This window comes from Puma concolor, chromosome C2, assembly GCF_028749965.1.
Source record: "Puma concolor isolate L17-30 chromosome C2, mPumCon1.1.hap2, whole genome shotgun sequence".
NCBI classification, from domain to species: domain Eukaryota; kingdom Metazoa; phylum Chordata; class Mammalia; order Carnivora; family Felidae; genus Puma; species Puma concolor.
The window spans coordinates 75,317,299-75,339,936 of NC_141675.1; the positions used below are offsets into that span (position 1 = coordinate 75,317,299).

Genomic DNA, 22,638 nt, shown 5'->3' on the forward strand with positions numbered 1-22,638 from the left:
TCAGGTCATAGGGTATGCAGATGTTCAACCTTGTGAAATAATGTCGAAGTTTCTCAAAGGGGCTCTACTAGCCAAATTTTCTCCCAAATTTTCCTTGCTAAAAAATAATTCAATATAACTGCCCCTTGCAAGATAAAATCCAAACCTACTCCTCCATGCCAGTTAGTCTGGCCCCAACCTAAATGTCACAGGTTTTGTCATATAGCCTCCCAAGGACCTCCCATTCCTGTTGGGCAGATCTGTCCTTGGATATAGAACACACCTTACTCATGTTCAATAGTGAAGCCTTGCTTCTTCATTTCTAGTCTACAAGTTCCCCCTCCCCACTCTTGCTCTGGGTTCTCCTTCCTCTGTGCGGTCTGCCTTGATTACACCTGCCCACAGAGCTCTCTCACCCCAACCCCTAAAATACCTATTTTCTGCACCAGTCACTTGACATCGGTCTTCACCCCCACCCACATCTTAGGATACTGAGTTTCATCCTGCCTTGTTGGAAAAATAGACGTTCTAACTAGGATGTGTAATCAGACTTGAGAACTCCACATTTCCAATTTTAGTATTTGGGACTTCCTCACCATTCTCTTGACAATGGAATTGCTTTCTTGGCAGCCAGGAGATAGATCAATTTTGGATTTGATGTTTTCCCACATAACTGTTTTTTAGGTTTTATTTATTTATTTAACTTTTTTTTTTTAACGTTTATTTATTTTTGAGACAGAGAGAGACAGAGCATGAACGGGAGAGGGGCAGAGAGAGAGGGAGACACAGAATTCGAAGCAGGCTTCAGGCTCTGAGCCATCAGCCCAGAGCCTGACGCGGGGCTCGAACTCATGGACCGTGAGATTGTGACCTGAGCTGAAGTCGGACTTAACCGACTGAGCCACCCAGGCGCCCCTATTTATTTATTTTTAGTTTTTTTAAAGTTTATTTATTTTGAGAGAGAGAGAGGGAGAGTGCACGCACAAATGGGGGAGGGGTAGAGAGGAGAGACAGAATCCTAAGCAGGCTCCATGCCATCAGCACAGAACCTACAAACCACAAGATTATGACCCGAGCCGAGATCAAGAGTCAGATGCGTAACTGACTGCACCACCCAGACACCCCTTAGGTTTTATTTATGTAAGCAACCTCTACGCCCAGTATGGGGCTTGAACTCACAACCAGGAGATCAAGAGTTGCGCACTCCTCCAAACGAGCCAGTCAGGTGCCCCAGAAAAATTACTTTCAACTCAATCATATTTTCAGATTTGCATCCGTCTCTGAAACACGTCCATTTTCATCATGATTGTAAATGGGAAATAATTAAACAACCTTTTCTCTTCCAATCATTCTCTTTTGATCAAGTTGCTGCCTGCCTTCCTAAAAGACACTACAGTGTATACAATTTGAGGCAGAAACAAACTATATTAGCTTCCAATAAAAAAATATAATTCAATTTATTAGTATGAAATAGATAATTTATTGTGTTTGTGACCCAAGTACATGATTCTCAAATATTAGCCTAATTGTACAATCATTTAGTAAAACTGATGTTTATTAGACTCCGAGAAAAGCAGGAAGGCACTTTCTCTTTTTGGTGTACAGATACTATATTTAAGATACTGCTTAATTGGACATTTCTTTGATGGCATTTATTCTGCTTCTCTTTTGTCCGATTCCTCTTCCTCAAACTCGATTAAAGGAGTATGTCTGTTGGCCTGAGAACCTTCTTTGTAGAACACTTTCTTGATTGTGCCGTCCTTTGGGGCCTTTATGGTAAGCTGCAGGGACACAAGACACGACCGTGGCTGTAATACTAATGAGGACTGAGCACACAGTAAGGCAACAGAGACGAAAGTGAAAAATAAAGCCAATTGTTTTGAGGTTTCTCAAGCATGGCACCCGAAGGAAATAACATTTTTATGGTGTGCTTTGCAGTTGTGAGGAGTCACTACTTTGACGTACCTGTAACACCTGCAAGGTCGCTAATCGGGAAGCTCTAGTCTAGCTGGTAATTCTCAACAAGTTTCACAGTAGAGTCTCACCCGGGAAGCTGTTAAAAACTGATGATCCTTGGGCCCCACTCCAGGAGATCCCAATTCAACCAGTCTGGGGAAGTAGTTTTTCAAAGCTCTCCCCCTCAGATGACGGTAACATGTGGTCCGGCTGAGAACTACTGGCCTACAATTTCTAAAGACCTAAAATAGTTAATCTAGTTTGATTGAGGTTTTCACTTTGATACTGATGCTTGGCATCCTAAGTTTGGCCTTAGAAAATACCAACGGTTAACAGTCAACTGGCTAACTGCCTGAATTTAAGGAATTGACAATTTCTTTGATTTTAGCATCACAACTGACAGGTGCAGTTTCACCAAATTAAAATGAAAATATATTTAAGGGGAGGATGGTTTTAGTTTTGTTTCCTGCAGTTAATGTTCCATCAATCCAAGGCTCTTAATATTTAAAATGGGTATTAGCTTACAAAATAAGGCAAAAGAACAATTAGATCTGATAGTTCCCTAAGTTTAATTGGAAAGTGAACTTATGATTTCATTACCTCCATTTTCATGGCAATCATAACCATTAGAGAATCTCCAGCTTTTACTTTGTCTCCGACTTTCACAAATACCTAGAGATTAAGAGTGACAGGTTAATATTTAAAAACACAGAGGTTCCGGGGTGCCTGGGTGGCTCAGTCAGTTAAGCGTCCGACTTGGGCTCAGGTCAGATCTCGCGGTTCGTGAGCTTGAGTGCCACATTGGGCTCTGTGCTGACAGCTCGGAGTCTGGAGCCTGCTTCGGATTCTGTGACTCCCTCGCTCTCTGCCCCTCCCCCGCTCATGCTCTGTCTCTGTCTCTCAAAAATAAACAATAAAAAAATTTTTTTAAACACAGAGGTCCCTCGTGGTGCACAGAGGTGGTATATAAATGTACACAGTAGAAGTATGGGTCTGTCTGGTTGTCTTATCTGTCAAAGACAGGTGTACAGGTGCAAATCAGAGACCTACAGATCAATCTTGCACTGCTGGCCCTCTTGTCAGTGGGGAGCACTGCTTAGCTCCTTCTCCCCAACCCCAAACCATCTAGTTTTCCCTGAATCAGATGAATATGCTTTCTATATTTCAAGGTCCTTGTGTTTTCATAAATGTACAGACAAGACATACCACCAACAGGGGAAGAACCAATGCACTTAAATGTCATGGGCAGGGTAGTGGGGCATGCCTGGTTTTCTAGATTTTATAGGTAGTCTAGGATAGTGCTCCAAGTTTTGAGTGCCCTGTGTGGTAAATGTATAGACGGTCTTCATGTGAAAGAATTAAATTATTGGCAACCTTGGGGGAAAAAAAAACAAACCTTTATTTTCCATTTTTCATGTATAAGTGAACCCATATATCCCATATGGTCTCACTGTCTTCTTAGTTAACATGGTTATCAAGGAGTTTTTAGAAACATCACACAGTGGAATTAGGTTCCACAGTCAATGTGTAGAGCCAAAATTGTGAAAAATGAGAAACACCTCTGAAAGCCCCCAAATCACCCAATGCTGGGTGATGCTATAACAGTGTTTGATGAAATCAATGGTCTAGGGGGCGGCTAGAGGGAAAATGTGCATTTTTCCCCTACAGATGTTCAGAGATGCCTACATTTTGGAATGTACATGGAAAGTGAGATTGAGTGAGTTAAAGGCAGATCAAAGTCTTTGAGCTCATACTCCCTCTGGGACAAACATGTGCAGAGGGGAACAGGGGGTGCAATCACTTTCACTACTTAAATAGTTATTTCCTCCTTCTTCTTTTTAGGTACCAACAATATAGAGTTGAATTTTTATGACTTGGATGCATTTAAAGGAACTCTACTATATTCAAGTGTATATATAAAAAAGACACTACTAATCTACCACCATTTTAAGTTACTTCAGCATGGATCTTAATTCTGAATATATACAGCATTCAACACCAAACCTCGTTGTTCTTCATCAGTACCAGCCTTTCAAATTTTATTTTAACACACATGTAGTTATGTACATTGGAAAAAAAAATGTTATTTAATGATAAATTGTTTGTGTTAAATTTGACATTAAAAAATAGCCCTTTTGGGTAATGCTTGGTGAATGCTCCATTTTAATCATAAAAAGACAAATTTAGATTATTTATACTTTGATGGAAATTTCCACTTTCAAAAATAACAGTATCATAAATTAGGTAAACGGGTATTTTCATTGAAGACTGAACATAGAAAATCAATCTATCACATATCTCTTGTTTTAAGACTTTCCTTCCTTCCTGCCTGCCTGCCTGCTTTTATAGAGTGAGCGAACAGGAGAGGTGCAGAGGAAGAGGGCCACACTCAGCATGGAGCCTGATGCAGGGGCTCGATCTCATGACATGACCTGAAGTGAAATCAAGAGTCAGATGCTTAACCAACTGAGCCACCCAGGAGCCCTGAGATTTTATTTTATTTTTAAAAAATGTTTATTTATTTATTTTGAGGTGGGGGGGAGAAGAGAGAGAGAGATAAAGAGAGAGAAAGAGGGAGAGAGAGAGAGAGAGAGAAAGAGGGAGAGAGAAAGAGGGAGAGAGAAAGAGGGAGAAAGAGGGGAAGAGAGAGAGAGAGAGAGAGAGAGAGAGAGAGAGAGAGAGAGAGAGAGAGAGAGAGAATGAATCCTGGGCAGGCTGAATGCTATCAGTGCAGACCCTGATGCCAGGCTTGATCCCATGAACCATGAGATCATGACCTGAGCCCAAATCAAGAGTCAGAGGCTTAAGAGACTGAGCCACCCAGGTGCCCCTAAAGATTTTATTTTTAAGTAATCTCTATACCCAACACAGGGCTTGAACTTACAGCCCCAAGATCAAGAGTCACATGCTCTACCAACTAAGCCAGCCGGGTGTCCCAGTCTCTTGTTTTCTTCAAGAGGATACTTCCCAATGAGAGAGATTGGAGAGAGAAAAATAATATATATGACTAAGTTCAATGGAGATATTTACTGGGCCTTACTGAACATCATTCTGTATACATTCACATGATTACCTTTTCAATGGTACCCGTCATAGGAGCTATGGCACCTTCCTGAGTTCCATCTGAGCTCACTGAAGACAAGTATTTGGGGACTGGAATGTCAATCTGAGTACTTCCCATCTGTAAACAGAAAACAAACTGGAACTGAAATCAAGTTCAAATCGCTGTAGTTTTGAATCACTGTTTCAAATCACTGTACCCTGAGGTAATGACTGTTTCCAAGCTATTTGTTAAATCTTTAATACCAGGGTTCTAATCTAGCTTTGTGACCTTAAGCAATTACTAAACTCCTCTCAGTCTTGGTTTCCCATTATAAAGGAGTATTGGCATCATGCCTCACAACAGGATTAAAGGAATTAATGTACATAACTGTTGCTAAAAAATAGCCACTGATAGCCATTTTGAGTAGCATCTCCACTATCAAGTGTTTAGACTAAGCCAGAAACTGTTCTTAAGTTTTATACATATGTGTGTGTGTGTGTGTGTGTGTGTGTGTGTGTGTGTGTGTGTGTGTGTATAGTCATCAAAACAAGTTTATGAGGTAGGGAGGTACTGTTATTATTCCTGTTAATAGATGGGGGAACTGAAGTCAGGGAGTTTAACTTGCCATAGGTCACACAGCTGCTCAGAGGTAGAGCCAAGATTTGAACCAAAGCAGCTTCACATTCCAGAACTCCCGCTCATCACCACTCCACCAAACTGCCTCCACCACCGTATTGTTCTGGCAATAACTATGGAAAGGAATGCCTAGTAAAGTGAAATCATCCTTGATTCTGTATACAGTAGTTTAATTACTGGAATATAAAGGACTATGATCTGTAAGGTGTTTTTCAAATGTGAGAAGACTCTGAAGAGGACACAGTGTATTTGATAATGCATTTTCTTTTCTGCCCGTGCAGAAACTATGGGCTCATCAGGCAGCAGGCCCGTGAGAGCAATGAGTCAGGAAATAAGCTCCTGACCAAAGATATGCCAAGTCTGTCTCGATCATCAACCATCCTTTGACTGCCAAGACACTACCCCTTCTGACTGCCCCCATCCCCACAAGAAACATCCAGTTCATAGACTCGCTCTCAGGGGTCACCTCCTCCCAAATCCCCAGAATTCCAAGTGCCAGGAGGATGGGCAAAGTATTCAGGCATCAAATCTCAGAGAGAAGATTGCCCAATGGGCAGTGAGATACTCTCTGACAATAAGGATGTAAGGGCATGTTTCAGAATTAAAGGCAGAAAATGGTATGTGTCTATCAGGGAGAACATGTGTGGACAAAAGAACTAGGGAAGGCAGAAATGTGGCGAAGAAACAGAGTGGAGAAGGAAACACAGAGGAAAGGTCATGGCAGTGACGGAAGGAAGCAAGGTCTTTCTAATCTCTTAGTGAGACGCCTCCGGTCAAGCAATTTTCTCCCAAACCTCAACAGTGTTATTATAAAAAAGGGACATTACCATGGAAAATAGGTAAATAGTGTTTTCCAGGATAATTAGCTTAGTTTTACTAGCAACTCCATTAACAGAACATTTCACGTAAGTGCAGTCTCCCTCATTACAAAGATCTCCAAGGACTTGGAAAGTTTTATCTTGAATCTGAAAAAACAATAACAACAAAAAACAGAAAAATAAGATTCTTAAAAAATAAATAACCCTACAGAATTAATAAAACCAGAATCAATTCTTTACTATTAACAGTTTCAAAAGGTAACAGGTGAAATATTTATTTATTTATTTATTATTTTTTTTAAATTTTTTTTTTCAATGTTTATTTATTTTTGGGACGGAGAGAGACAGAGCGTGAACGGGGGAGGGGCAGAGAGAGAGGGAGACACAGAATTGGAAACAGGCTCCAGGCTCCAAGCCATCAGCCCAGAGCCCGACACGGGGCTCGAACTCACAGACTGCGAGATCGTGACCTGGCTGAAGTCGGACGCTTAACCGACTGCGCCACCCAGGCGCCCCGAAATATTTTTTTAAAAAAGCCCTGTAGGAACTTTGCCCCTAAGATTCATAAACAAAGTACTCTACATAGAAATAGCAGTTAAGGTAATTAAAAGAAAAAAAAAACCCAGAGAACATATCTATAGTGCCATAATGCTACAGATAAATGTTCATTTAAGGATAACAATAAAAATGTGAAATAGAAATACAAATCAAATTAAGTAAAATTATCAAAATTCGGTTGACTATATTACATGTTAAGTATTCATTTCTGAGTACCTGAGGTCAAATTTGGTTTCACTATGCCAATGTCAGTAAAGGAAAAGGCCAGAACCACCTAATTAGATGGTGTATCTTTTATCTCCCCAAGAAGTAGATAAAATTTATGGGTTTGAGTTATGAGTTAAGAAGATTAACTAGCTGGAGACAGCCACAATTTTTGCCCTTGAGGAGAGAGTGCCAATAAACAGACTTCACACTTGATCTTTCAAGGAAGCTGACAAAAGGACATGAAACCTTTCTGTTTTAAAAAGTGTTTTCTCACATACACACCCAAGAAAAAAAAATTCCTTCACACACAGGAAATCCATTTAAATCTTCTCTATTTTTCATTTCAATTCCCATGAGATTACTGTGAAAGTCCTGTGGCTATTCTTTTCAAATATACGATGTAGGCTAAGGTGAAATAGGTTACAGTGCAGTATTTATATGCTGCTTCTCATCTATCCTAAGTTAAATATGACATTTTACTGTGCTCTGTAACCTACTAAAACAGCCATGTGAATGTTTGTGAAATTCTCAGGACATAAAGGTTAGATGGGGAACTGTTTTGTTTAAAGATTTACACAAGCACATTCTAAATTTGTGAAATGTAGTAGTTCAATCTGGAGTTAACTTTACCAAGGGATATGAAGCATTCCCCAAACCAGAGGTACGAGTATCAGTTACAACTCTCATATACTAAAATACGTTGACCCCCTAGTTTTTCTGAATCTCAGTTTAAGAAATTGGTGTCTCAGGGGCGCCTGGGTGGCTCAGTCGGTTAAGCATCCGACTTCAGCTCAGGTCATGATCTCGCAGTTCATGAGTTTGAGCCCTGCATCGGGCTCTGTGTTGACAGTGCAGAGCCTGGAGCCTGCTTTGGATTCTGTGTCTCCTTCTCTCTCTACCCCTTGCCCACTCACACTCTGTTTCTCTCTCTCTCAAAAATAAATAAGCTTTAAAAAGAAAGAAAGAAAATGGCATCTCATAGTATTGGCAGACCCAAAGTATCCTCGATCAATCAATTTTGTTGGACTTAACGTCGCTTGGCTCATATTACAAATGATTTATTCTAGTCTCTGATTTTGTACTTTAATATATAGGAATTTGTTTGAGTTCTCACATTGTTTTTTTAACCCTTTCAGCATTTCATTTTGTCAGTGTAATGGATTCTTTTCATTGAGGGCTATCATAAACATTTTGACTAGAGATTCTCAAATTATGACCTGTGGATCTCTTGGGGTCCCCAAGACCCTTCTTGGGGTCCACAATATCAAACTACTTCATAATAATACTAATGGTATTTGCCTTTTTTAAAAATTCTCATTCTCTCATGAATAAACAGTGGGATTTTCTAGAGACTGCAGGACATGTGATAGTGTTACTCTGATAGCTAATGAACGTGTGCTTGTGTAATCTTAGGTTTTAAATTTTCTCAGTTTATCCTACAACTCAACAACAACAAAAAACCAACCTGATTGTAAAAAGGCAAAAGACATGAATAGACATTTCTCCAAAGATGATATGGACAATTAGCATATGAAAAGATGCTCAACATCATTATTCATTATGGAAATGCAAATCAAAACCACAGTGAGATAACATTTCACACCCATTAGGATGGCTGTTAAAAAAAAGAAAAAAAAAAAAAAAAAAACAAAAACCCAGAAAGTAAATGTTGATGAGGATGTGGAGAAAAGGAAACCCTCCCAATACTGTTGGTAGGAATGTAAAATGGTGCAGCCCCTACAGAAAACAGTACGGTAGTTCCTCATATAATTAAAAATAGAACATGAACATACAAACCAGCAATTCTGTTTGTGGGTGTATGTCCCAAAGGATTGAAAACAGGGTCTCAAAGAGATATTTGTCCCCCATGTACATAGAAGCATTATTCATAATAGGCAAAAGGTGGAAGCAACCAAGTCTCCATCAAGAGACGAACGAATAAACCAAGTGCGATATACAGAGGCAATGCAGTATCATTCCACTTTAAAAAGGAAGGAAACTTGGACATAAACTATGGCATAGAAGAACCTTAAAGACATTATGCTAAGTGAAATATCCAATCACAAAAGGACAAATGTTGAGTGATTTCATTTATATGAAGTACTTAAAGTAGCCGAATTCATAGACACAGAGAGCCCACTGGTGTTTGCCAGGGGCTGAGGGGGGGGGGGGTGAGTGGGGAAGGGGGCACATGGAGTGTTACTGTTTAAATGGGTACAGAGTTTCAGTTTTGCAAGAAGAAAAAAGAGATGGAAGGTGGTGGTGGTTGTACAACAATGTGATGGTATTTACACTCAAAAACGTTTAAAATGGTATATTTTACATTATGTATACTTTTGTAAAATATATATTAAAAATAACAGTAAGAAAAATATGCTCAGTTAAATTTTCTAAATGGTAAGTATTAATACATGTAATTAACACAACAAAAACTCTTTGAGGAGTCTCAGTAATTTGTAAGGGTATCCATGGATTTTGAGACCAAAAAGTTTGTGAATGGCTGCTTTAGATGTGAATACACGCACATACTTCAGGAATTCGTTAGCTGTCTAATTCAATGCTATTTTTTTAAAACAGGTTTTCATACTTAGGGGAACCACAGCCAAACTGAGGAAACAATCAGAAAGTGTAGAGGAGGTAATTTCCCCAAATTGGTCTGAAATAAAAAACACATGACATTCTCCTAACTATAGTCCAATGGCTTGGGAGAAACCAGAGTGTGAAAAAAGACCCTCCTCTGTATGAGAGAGATCAGAATTAGCTCTAAACTGTACAAAGAAAACCAGTAAGGCTTACCTGCATGCTATATGACCCATCGAGGTTATATGTGACAGCTATGGCTACATCTTTATGAAAAAGGGGGGAAAATTGAAGAAAAATTAGAAGACAATCATAGATGGGGATTCTAAAAATCTCTTTCAACCTAAAGATAACCAGCCTTTAGGGATACCAACATCTTTTAACTCCCTGACAAGATTTTTAAAAATCTATAGGTAAGTTCCAATAAAAGTGAATTTCAAACTTTTGTTTCTTAAAAAATGGACTTTTAGCAGACTCTTAACTATAGAGAACTGATGGTTACCAGAGGGGAGGTGGATGGGGGGATGGGTGAAATAGATGAAGGAGATTAAGAGTGTACTTATCTTGATGAGCACTGGGTAATATATGGAATTGCTGGATCACTATATCGTACACCTGAAACTAATAAAACACTGTATGTTAACTATACTAGATTAAAAATTTTTTAAAGACTGAGTTTTAGCTCTTTTAATGTTGTAGGATACTTTAGATATTTTTCTCTAAACAAGGAAAGTTAAAGTGTTAAAATAGGAACTGCAATGAATTGGGAGACAGAAATTCTCATTTAAGACCCAAATTTGCCATCTGTGGTGTGATCACCTCTGTGATCTTGACTGTCCTTTAAAATGTGAGTCCTGATTTTCTGCCCCATTCTGACCTGTTAAATGGGTATGAGAATGTAATAGTGATTAAATAAATGTGAAACTGCTTTGAAAACTGTAACCGACCACATAGATATAATATACAATATATTTCATATTATTTTGTGGACACAGAATTGGTTACGGACTTTGCTAGGAGATGGAAATCAAAAGCTCTGTGGTGCAGAGAATGCAGACCAAAGTCACTTCATCGACTCCTGATACTTTAACCACCATTTTGATGCTGCCAGCTCACATCTATTTCCAGCCCTGACCTTCCTTCTCCAGAACTCTGATTAGTCATTCCCAGCTGGATGCTCTATCGGCACCTTAAAGTGAACATGGTAGGTCCAATAAATCAAATCATGTCCCCACTCTGCCTGCATTCCCTCCCGCCCTGGGAGCTCCATGACTGGCACTAGTATTCTCCTGGTCATCCAGATTTAAAACCTGTCATCCTTACCTTCTCCTTTGCTTTCCACATGCAATAGCCACTACAAAGCTGCCACATCCTTCCCTACCTGTCCTGTTCATTTCTTCCTTTCGTTCCCATCACTCAACCCTGATTCAGGCTGATGGCCAAAGGCCTGGCTGACTCTGAGGTCTTCTTGGAACTTTTTGCTTCCTGTCTCAGCCCTTCCAGCTGATGCTGCCTAGCATGTCTCCTCTATATTCAAAATACTTGGCCTGGTACTGAAGGCCCTGAACTCAGTCGTATTTCCCACCCTTCTTCTACACAGCCCTATATTACAACGAAATGGGAACATGGGCCAATTAATATTCTCCATATGTGCCTCTAGCCTTCGCCCCACTGTGCCTCTTTGCTCCACTCCCCCTTCACTGTGTCACCAGTCCCAGCCACCCCAACTGAAACCTTGCCCCTTGTTGACATCATGCTCATTTGTGGTCTTTGGGAAAAGTCTATGTGGAATGAAGTTGCTCTTCTCTGAACATTTAGACAGACTTCTGCATATAGAACACCATTATGATTCTTTCCTCATCCAGTTTTATGATGGAATAATTTTTCTCTTTATCCGTTTTTTTTTAAATTGCAAAAATAAAACCTCACAAAAGTCAAATACTGAAGTACATCAAGCAAAATGTGAAAGTCCTCTCTATTGCCCAGATATAACTACTATTGAACTCTTTAACATGTGAGCCCCTTCAAGTTTTTTAAAATGCACAAACTAGTATTTTTCTTTTATAAAAATAACATATTCTTATACATACTGTTCTGCAACCAACTTTAAAAAATTTATTTTTCCAACCTTTTTTTAATTAACATGTGACATACATATCCACTTTGTCTTTCAATAGTAGCAAGTTTAATGATGATGATGATAATGACGGCAACTAATGTTTATTGACCACTTGCTATGTGACGTACAATGAGCTTTTGATGTGTTGTCTCATTTAATATCCACAACAACCCAAGGAAGTAATTACCACTACCATTCCCATTTATGGGTGAGGACACTTGATGCTTAGAGACAGTGTGTCACTTGCCCAAGGGTCACAGACAACAGAGGAGCCAGAATTCAAACCCATAACAGTCTAACTCAAGGGTCTGCATTATGAACCACTGCACCATCTATCTTCCCAACATACTCACTTCTCCTTTGCCAGATGGTAAATTCCTTAAGGAAGAAAAGTAGGGACAAACACATCTTTTTTTTCTCTTCTTCACATTACTCAGAACATCTATTTTTTCAGAAACTTTGTAATGAACATATAAGTAAATGAAACTTCTCCACCCTATGTCTTGTCAATATCTTTCAATCCTTCTTAAGAGAAAATACATCCACTTACACCAGATTAGGTTTTTTCTTGATTTATGAAATATGAAAAGTATTTAGCTGACATGAATGCCAATAGAATCACAGTAAACACATTGCCAGGAAAAGTCTTTTTAAGAACATTTTAAAAAATTTGAATTATAATTGACATAATATTAAATTAGTTTTGCATATACAACATAGTGATTCAGCAATGATATCCATTATGAAATGCTTACCATGATAAGTGTATCACAGTATTATTGACTATATTCCCTATCATGTACTTTTCATTCCTATGACTTACTTGTTTTATAACTGGAAGTTTGTACCTCTTAATCCCCCCCACCATTTCATTCGCCCCCACCTCTTTTGGCAACCACTAGTTTGTTCTCTATATTTATGAGTCTGTTTCTCTTTGTTTTTTGTTTATTCACTTGCTTTGTTTTTTAGATTCCACATATAAGTGAAATCACATGGTATTTGTCTTTCTCTGGCTTATTTCACTTAGTATAATACCATTTAGGTCCATCTATGTTATCACAAATCACAAGATTTTCATTCTTATGGCTGAGTAATATTTCATTGTGTATATATACCACATCTTCTTTATCTATTCATCTATCGATAACCCCACAGCTAATATCATACTCAATGATAAAAAGCTGAAAGTTTTCCCCCTAAGGTCAGGAATAAGACAAGGATGTCCACTCTCACCACTTTTATTCAATACAGTACTGGAAGTCCTAGCCACAGCAATCAGACAAAAAAATAAATAAAAGGTATTCAACTGATAAGGAAGAAGTAAAACTGTCATTACTTGCAAATATGATACCATATATTGAAAATCCTAAAAACTCTCCCAAAAAACTATTAGATCTAATAAGTAAATTCAGAAGTTGCAAGATACAAAATCAACACACAAAAGTCTGAATTTTTTTTAAGTTTTATTTATTTACTTTGAGAGAGAGAGAATGAGAGAGAGAGTGAGCACATAAGCAGGGGAGGGGCAGAGAGAGAATCCCAATCAGGCTCCCTGCTGTCAGCACGGAGCTCGATGAGGGGCTCAAACTCATGAACTGTGAGATCATGACTTGAGCCAAAATCAGTCAGTGGCTTAACCGACTGAGCCACCCAGGCACCCCCTACTGCATTTCTATTCACTAATAATAAAATAGCACAAAGGTAGATAAAGAAGACAATCCCATTTACAATTACATCAAAGAGAATAAATTCTTTCATATATTATAGGGCAACTGACCTTATTCCTCCCTCCCTTAGTTATCTCTAGACCTCCACAAGAGAACCTTAAACATCCTCTTACCTATTTTTTAAATTAATTAATTTCAAGTCAGCTCTATGCCCAACATGAGGCTTGAACTCATGACCCCAAGATCAAGTCACATGCTCTACTCACTGAACCAATCAGGTATCCCATCCTCTTAATGTATTTAATAAGGTATGGAAGTTTAGCATGGTGCAGTGTTAGATAAGTGCATACACCCTGGAGTATGGGTTTGAATTCTGTTCCACCAATTACTTTTGTTATGATTTTAAGAAAATTATTAATCTCTCTAAACTTTGGTTCCCCATTTATAAAGTTGACACTAATAACAACACCAATTTCATTGGCTTGTTCTGAAAATGGAAATTAAATAATCCATGGAAAGAACTTAATAGCTGGCATATACCAAAAGCTCAATAAATCTTAGCTATTATTGTTACTACTGAGGGTAGGGCAGGATTCTGTGAAGCATGGCCACTAGGAACCAAGTAAGAATATTTTTCAAGCCTTAAATATTTAAAATACTTGATAATTCTCACTGAGATCATTAAGAATTAGTTCTACTTTAGATTCATAAATGCTTCTGGCTTCTTAAGACTTCCTGTTTGGTGTACTCGCTTATTCAATCATGGTTACTGTTAATTAGCATTTATTAGAGACCCACCAGAACATTTCTGAAAATTATTACATTCAGGCCTGGGTTATTGTTGAAAAATAACTACCAAAAGGATGTAGTGAACAGCGATCATGTTGGTTTTCAATAATGTATTTATTTTTTAATTAAAAAATTTAAAAATTTCCAAGAAATGCAGCATAGTTCAAAACACTGCTAAGTGCTTCAGTGAAGATCCATACCAAATAACACAGTCGGCTCATCTGAATTTTAATCACCAGTATGATTTTCTGTTTAATTTAGGTTGAAGAGGTCAATGAAACTTTACTGCTGCTGATACTTACATTCAGTATATAGAAGTCTAGAGTAAGATAATCCCAGATTTTGTAGGGTTTGGTTTTTAGGATGAAATGAATAAACACACTAGTATAAAATGGGTATTAGTAGATACTAGTGGATGTTTGCAAACTTTCTTTCCATGTACTCAGTGCATGGAAAGTAATGCCCATCTAGGTTCATGATGAAAAAATATCTCGAGCTTTAATCCAATCAATTTAGATGAAAAGGGGATTTGCTAAAAACTGAGTGCTTGTCTACACAGAGCTGAGGTAAAGAAGATTCTACTTTGTCTGGGGGTGGGGGGAGGGGGTTCCCATGAGCGGCAAGAAGATTCTGTTCTACCTGCTGGGTACATTTTTATAATGGAGCATTCACAGTTTAATGACACCTCACATTCAAGGTTAACTAGCTCTCTCGGCTCTGACTCTGCACCCATCCTGTTTCCTATGCAAACTGTCCAGCAGCAGAAGGGATGCTGCTATCATGGGACTCTGATCCCTCTGGTACGTTGTTCCAGCCACAAATTTATAAAAAATTAAAAATTTTAGATGTTAGCCTCTCCTGGCTTCAATTACAATAAATCAGTCCCACCCTCAGCCTACTCAAATTAGTTTGCAGTCAAAAATCAATTTTCCACTGGAAAAGTAAAAATAGCACAGGAGTCAAGGTCAGAAAGGCTGGATGTCAATCTCACTAGCCTTGAGTAAGTTCCTTCACCTTCTCTGCCTGTTTCATCAGCCATACATGGGTATGATAGGGATCCCCCCTTAATTAAATTATAGTGAAGATAAAAATTTACATGTGATCAGGTACTTAATAAATCATAGCTTCTTAGTAACCCTCTTCCACCTGAAACAATGCCTGAGTGGTGGGTAATCCTCCCTACTGGAGTAGTTTTGGATATTGTTTTTCTTATTTAAAAGTAGTACATTCTTGCTGAAGAAAAAGTGCAAAGCAAAGAGAACAAAGAAGGATGATGGGGGTGGGGATGGAGGGAGGGAAATCCCCTTAAATCCTGCTACCCAAAGGTAACCTCACTAACATCGTGGCATATTTCATTTCAGTCATTTTGCTATGTATATTTTATGACATATTTTTCAAATATTTACAAAATACAGAAAAAGTATAAAGAAGAAAAATAGCACTAATGTACCACCTGAGCCAATCAATTCTCGTACTCCTTCCAATGGTTAGGCTAGGGAGCTTAAAAAATGTAATTGACCGATCATGTCTGGGCTGAATCCTTTTTTTCCAGATAAGTGATATATTTCTATAAAGCACATTTCTCTTTTAATAAAACATTACTTACTCTTTTTCCCATCCCTGAGAGTTATGTTTCTGGTGTAACAGGTATTCAGTCTTCTTCCACTGCTGGATGCAAAAGGGGAGTACCGATCTAGAAAAAAAATTAAAGTTCAACAACAAATTTACAAACACCAAGCCTGACTTCATACCTTTCAAAAGAAAACATAAAACACCTGTCCTACACTGGCAGCTCAAATGTGTCTTCTTTGTTCTTCTCATTGCTCTAAATTTAAATTAGATACTTTAATTTACATCTCAGAAAAGGTTATATGAAAAATTCCAGCTTGGCTAAAATCAGAGTATTTGCAGCCCAAGCTCTCTTCCTCTGGGGGCACAAGCCGCACAGTGGTCTCCCCTTCTTGGGCAAATGCGTTCCAGGTCACCAAAATCTCCACCACTCACTACTTTTCTTTTCACTTAGCCTCTTTGTGCGTCACTCGTCCTGCCCACAGGCGTGTCTGTTGGACAATATCCAGGAGCTACGGCATAGCTGAACTGAAGCAATTTATTCTGAAGTTCATGTGTGTGCCAGTATACATTATAAAAAGGAAGGAGAGAGTAAGAGGATGCTTGATTGTAACAATGCTATATTCAGGCTTAGGAACACTGTATGGGCATATTTGGAGGCATTTCATTTAGAATTGTAAAAGGACAAAATCAGAATAGAGCACACATCTCCTAAAGATGTAGCTATATATTTTAAGCTCTCAATATAACTTTCTTGAATGAATCTAGAAATTAAAGATCTTAATAAAAAAATCCTATAATAATATAATAATCCTAAAAATAATGAAGAGATAAATGGATTAATTTTTCTTTTTTCCTGTTTGCTCCAAAGCTCAGAGTTAGCCTAAAGTATATATTTTGGAGCAAGTTTGGGAGAGTTCAGATTTTGCTTATCTTATTTTATGTTTTGCATTCTTTCAGATTAGCAATCTATTTCATTTTTTAAGTTTATTTATTTTGAAAGACAGAGAGAGTAGAGGAAGGGCAGAGAGAGAGGGAGAGAGAGAATCCCAGGCAGGCTCCGTGCTGTCAGTGCAGGGCCCAGTGCGGGGCTTGAACCCATGAACTGTGAGATCATGACCTGAGCCAAAACCAAGAGTCAGACACTTAACTGACTGAGCCACCCTGTGTCCCCAGATTTTGCTCAATTTAGAGGGAAGAACATTTTAATGGAGAACTGACTGAAACTGTAATAATAAGCTAATGAGTTTTCATTATGAATTTCTAGCTTCCTGAGGTGTTAGGGAGAGGTTGGGCAACAACTCAGTGGGGAAGCTGAAGCAGAGATGTGTGCGCGTGGCAACCAGGATAAATCTCTGCCATTTTCCTTCCCATGTTTAGATCCTCTGATTGGAGGAAATGCCTAGGTCTCTAGTTAGACAGAAATTTGATCACAGAATGGAAAAGGAGAGGAGGAAATAACTCAACAATAAATTAACAGGTAATGAGAGTCCCCAGTGCTCTGTCTTCAGTCCCCAGGACCAAGGAAGTTGCGGTAGGTACAAGGATACAATAAGTAGGCCCTTGAGAAGCAGCGAATTAAGAAAGCTTTGGAAGGGGTGAGCACAGGGTACAGGAAGGACCAGCGTTTGGTTGAAAAAAGAGCCCCAGCTCAACACTATTAGGCAATTAGTTAAGTTACATTTAATGGATTAAAAAAGTGTTTATGGATGCATCCATGATACGTGAATCTACTTCATACTAAAAAACCACTTAGCAGAGGACAGTGTCAACCACTGAGAGAAGAAAAGGGACACAAAAGTGTCATAAAGAAAGAAAAGCACCTCCGATGATTATTTATAAAATCCTGACAAGTAGAGGAAAGAGAAAAGCATTCCATACCTTGTGACTGAATTTTGAAAACATCAGACATAGCTTTCTCCTTGAGGATGAGACCCAGAGCTGCCTGACATAAAAGCTCTTTGGCTGTGGCCTTCCGACTGGGCAACAGTTCTTTGCGGTGTTGAGGGATGAAATCGGTGTGTACGTTCCCAGCCTCAAACTCTGGGTGGCCAGACAGGCTAAGAAGGAAGTCAATGTTGGTGTGCAGTCCGACAATCTAGGAAGAGAATAAAGCCCATATCCCCAGTGAGTGGGAAAAAAACATTTTCCATAGAAATTTGCCATAGAAATCTGTTCTTTGTACTAAAGATATTTCACCAGGGGCAACTCTTAAGAAAATTGAAAAACCTACTAAGGTACCACATGGCGATAGGACAACTCGTAAGGAAAACAAAACAAAACAAAAAACTCACTTCACCAACACTATGTATCTGGACTTAACACTTAAAATTACATTTTACAATACATTTAAAAAATTTTTTTTAACGTATGTTTATTTTTGAGAGAGAGAAAGAGAGAGAAAGAAGGAGAGGGGCAGAGAAAGAAGGAGACATGGATTCTGAAGCAGACTCCAGGCTCTGAGCTGTCAGCACAGGGCCCGACATGGGGCTTAAACTCACAGTGAGATCATGACCTGAGCCAAAGTCAGACGCTTAACCAACTGAGCCACCCAGGTGCCCCACAACACATTTTAAAAGTAGTAAACTACATTTTATTCTTTATGATAAAGAGGACATAGGAGATGATGGTAGGTTAGATAGTATGGAGACATTTAATTGCCTCAGGCTATGTAAGTGATAAATGTTAAGAAACTTATATAAGATTTATTTTCAAGATACTGAAGACTTGCTGCTCGGAACACTCCCACAAAATAGGAAAACAGAGCATAGGATTTCTATACTGAGGAGGGGACAGGATTAAATGAGCTCAAAGGAGCTTCCTTCCAACACAAAATCCAAATTTTACACATTGATATAAAAATAAAAAGGTATACATTGAACCTAGATCCACCCAATAAATGGGGTCAAGGGTAAAACCAGCTATCTGAGCCTTGGGTCCATTCATATATTCATTTAATAGCCATTTACTGAGCACCTTTTAGGTGCCAGGCCTTGCTCCAGGTACTGGGGTCATGACGAAGAACAAAACCTCACAGAGATAACAATATCTATAAACAAATATCTAATATGACATCAAGTCATATGAAGAAAAATAAGGCTGGTTAAGGGGAATGAGAACAGCAAAGGGTCCTATTTTAAATAAGATCACCTGGTTTCAAGCTACACCACAAAGCTGTAGTAATAAAAACAGTATGGTAGACTGAAACAAAAACAGAAATGAAGATCAGTGGAACAAGTGGAAATAAACCCACACTTATATGGTTAACTAATCTATGGCAAAGGAGGCAAAAAACCATCTTTTCAATAATTGATATTGGGAAAACAGGATAGCTACATGTAAAAGAATGAAACCGGACCACTTTCTCACACCACACACAAAAATAAACTCAAAATGTATTAAAGACCTAACTGTAAGACCCAAAACAAAACTCCTAAAAGAAAACATAGGCAGTAATCTCTTGGATGTCAGCCTTAGCAACATATTTATGGATATGATTACTGAGGCAAGGGAAGCAAAAGCAAAATTAAACTACTGTGACTATACCAAACTAAAAAGCCTTTGCACAGTGAAAGAAACCATCAACACAATGAAAAGGTAACCTACTGAATGGGAGAAGATAGTTGCAAATGATATGCATGATAAGGGATTAGTATCCAAAATATATAAAGAACTCCTATAACTCAACACCAAAAAAGCTAATAATCCAATTAAAAAGTGGGCAGAGGACCTGAAAAGACATTTATTTTTTCCAAAGACATACAAATGGCTGACACATGGAAAGATGCTCAACATCATTCATCATCAGGGAAATGCAAATCAAAACCACAATGAGATACCATTTTACACAAGTCAGAAAGGCTAGTATCAAAAAGACGGTATATAACAAATGTTGGTGAGGACGTGGAGAAAAGGGAACGCTTGTGTGCTGTTGGTAGGAAGGACATGCTGGGTACAGCCACTGCAAAACAGTATGGAAGTTCCCCCCATATTAAAAACAGAAATATATGATCCAGTGACTCCACTAGTGGGTATTTGCCCATATAAAATGAAAACACGAATTAGAAAAGATATATGCAACCTTATGTTTATTGCAGCATTATTTACAATAGTCAAGATATGGAAGTAACCTCAGTGTCCATCAACAGATGAAGGATAAAGATGTGGTGTATATACATGATGGAATACTACCCAGCCAAAATAAAGAATGAAATCTTTGGGGCACCTGGGTGGCTAAGTTGGTTAAGCATTGACTCTTGGTTTTGGCTCAGATCATGATCTTGCAGCCTCATGGGCTCAAGCCCCAAGTCAGAATCTGCACTAACAGTGCAGAGCCTGCTTGGGATTCTCTTTCTCCCTCTCTCTCTGCCCCTCCCCTGCTTGTGCTCTCTCTGTCTCACTCAAAATAAATAAACTTAAAAAAAAAAAAAAAAAAGAATGAAATCTTGCCATTTGTAACAACATGGATGGACTCAGAGGGTATTATACTAAGTGAAACAAGTGAGACAAAGACAAATACCATATGATTTCATTTATATTGTGGAATCTAAACCACAAAACAAACTAACAACAGAAACGAACTCATAAACAGGGACCTGGTAGTTGCCAGAGGGGATGGTTGTAAAGGGAGAAGGTAAATAGGTGAATGGGATTAGGAGGTACAGACTTCTCACTATAAAATAAGTAAGGCACAGGGATGAAAAGTACAGTATAAGCAATACAGTCAATAATATTGGAATACCTTTGGGGACAGATGGTAACTACACTTAACGTGGTGAGCAATGTGTAAGGTACAGAACTGAATCACTATGCTATACACTTAAAACTAGTATAACATTGTGTATCAACTATACTTCAATTAAAAAAAAATTGGGCAGCCTGGGAAGACCTCTGAGGTGAACAGGAGCTGAGGATGCTGAGAAGGGAATTTTGTGATCATGTAGGGAAAGAACATTCTGGAAGAGAGAACAGGAACACATGGCTCCATGCTGGGTATGTCTAGGGAATGGCAAGGAGACCAATGTGGTTGGAGACACAGAGATCAGAGGTTAGATCAAATTAGTGACATATAACAATCTGGATATCACAGGTTAATATGAAATCCTTTTATGAAGCTATATCAGTGTGGTCTGGGGCTTACTGCACCAAGGAAATTCATGTGCTACAGAAAAGCAACAAATTCTGTCAAATGGGTAAAACTGAACATAATTATTTTCCTTTGGAGAAAATACCAGACTATAGGCCACACTTGTGTACTTAGTCTTATCTACAGGATGAATATGAATTTCATATCAGATTTCAGTGAAGTATAACACTGACATTAATAGTTTCAGTCCTGCAATTTTTCTTTTCTAGCTGAATCAAGAAGTCCTTAAACTCTATTTTGACCCATGGGAATGTGAAATCATTTTGTTCCTGACGCATTGGTGGAAAGAAGCTGACAGGGACAAAGGCTGACCAATCGTGACAGACATACTTGGCGGTGGAGATACACAGATCATAAGGTCCCTAACATGGCCCCAGGTCACTCACGTTGTACTGACGAAGGCTGTACCTCAGTTTCGTTAAGGCCACCTGGCGATCTGCTGCCCACACAACCAATTTCGCAATCATGGGGTCATAATGCACTGAAACTTCATCTCCTGAAATTGAAAACCACAGTAGCCACTCTAAGTCCAAACTTAACATGATAAAATATGACATGCAAGACATTCTGCTGCGGCTTTAACGTTCACTTCATACCTAATCCTCAGGAGCTCTTGCATGGTAGTCGTTACCACGGTTTCATTCACGAGGAAATGAGGCTCACAGGGCTTTAAAAACTCACCACAAGTCTAAGGAGATTATGGCTATCCAAGAGCACCTAAAATAGTGATCCAATATCACATAGGCTGGCTGTCCCCATCCTCTCTTCCTCTGAACCTTGTTTTCCCTTCTCATTTTGGAAGCCAGCGCAAACTGCCTCTACCTTCTCCTGTCACCATCCCTTCTGCCCTTGGCATCCCCCTCCCTCCACCCCTCAGTCTCCTCATGAGAAAAATACAGATAACAATCCAACTATACTGTAGGGTTCTTAGGAGGATTGACAGTAAAAAGGCCAAGTGCCATACCTGGCAGAACTGATAAACAAATAGCACCCATCATTGCTATGACAGAGTCTTAGAGAACAAGAATCTGAACCAGGCAGCCCTGTAAGTTCAGGGCCATGCACACGAAGACCCAGTTGTAAGCGAGCTTGTGCCAACCAAGCTGCTGGTTGGAACAGTTAATAAAAAAAAAAAAAAAAAAAAAAAAAAATCCGAACCAGGCCCATCTCACTGGTTAGAAATGGTTCAGGTCAAAAGGATGTGGTGTGTTATCAACAATACTGTTCTAGGACCACTGTGTGATTTTGGGTAGGTCATTTGAGCCCTCTGAACTCCAGGGGCTTCATCTATAAAATCAAGGGGTTAGATTACACTCCCTTACCCATCATCCACCCACCTACCCAGCCCAGCACTCACCAACACATATTGAACACCTTCTAGGCCCAGGCTTGAGCAAGATAACATGGAAGACACAGTCTCTCCCTTAAGAAACTTACAATGTAATGGGAAAACTAGACAAGGAGTAAAAGGTTACTGTAAAATGATATAATAAGAAAACGGCCCAATGAATCCACAAGGGGCTCGGGGAACGCAGTTGAGAAAGGTTGGGTAAATTTCTTGAAATGGATTA

The 22,638-nt window shown here is 38.9% G+C and overlaps 1 protein-coding gene across 3 annotated transcripts in view; it reads right to left on the reverse strand.

Annotated features, from left to right (window-relative positions):
* Positions 1–1,435: 1,435 nt before the first annotated feature.
* MCCC1 (methylcrotonyl-CoA carboxylase subunit 1) overlaps positions 1,436–22,638 on the reverse strand; it is a 58,067-nt gene continuing 36,864 nt past the window's right edge. For 2 of the 3 annotated variants that reach the window (XM_025913331.2, XM_025913330.2), the window contains exons 12-19: positions 21,454–21,563; positions 17,803–18,019; positions 15,959–16,045; positions 9,994–10,043; positions 6,442–6,579; positions 5,009–5,116; positions 2,536–2,607; positions 1,436–1,760 (exon numbers count right to left, since the gene is read on the reverse strand). In XM_025913331.2, the coding sequence (XP_025769116.2) occupies positions 1,632–1,760; positions 2,536–2,607; positions 5,009–5,116; positions 6,442–6,579; positions 9,994–10,043; positions 15,959–16,045; positions 17,803–18,019; positions 21,454–21,563 (911 nt within the window). In that variant the 3' untranslated portion in view covers positions 1,436–1,631. The other variant, XM_086674814.1, reaches the window with a different exon arrangement.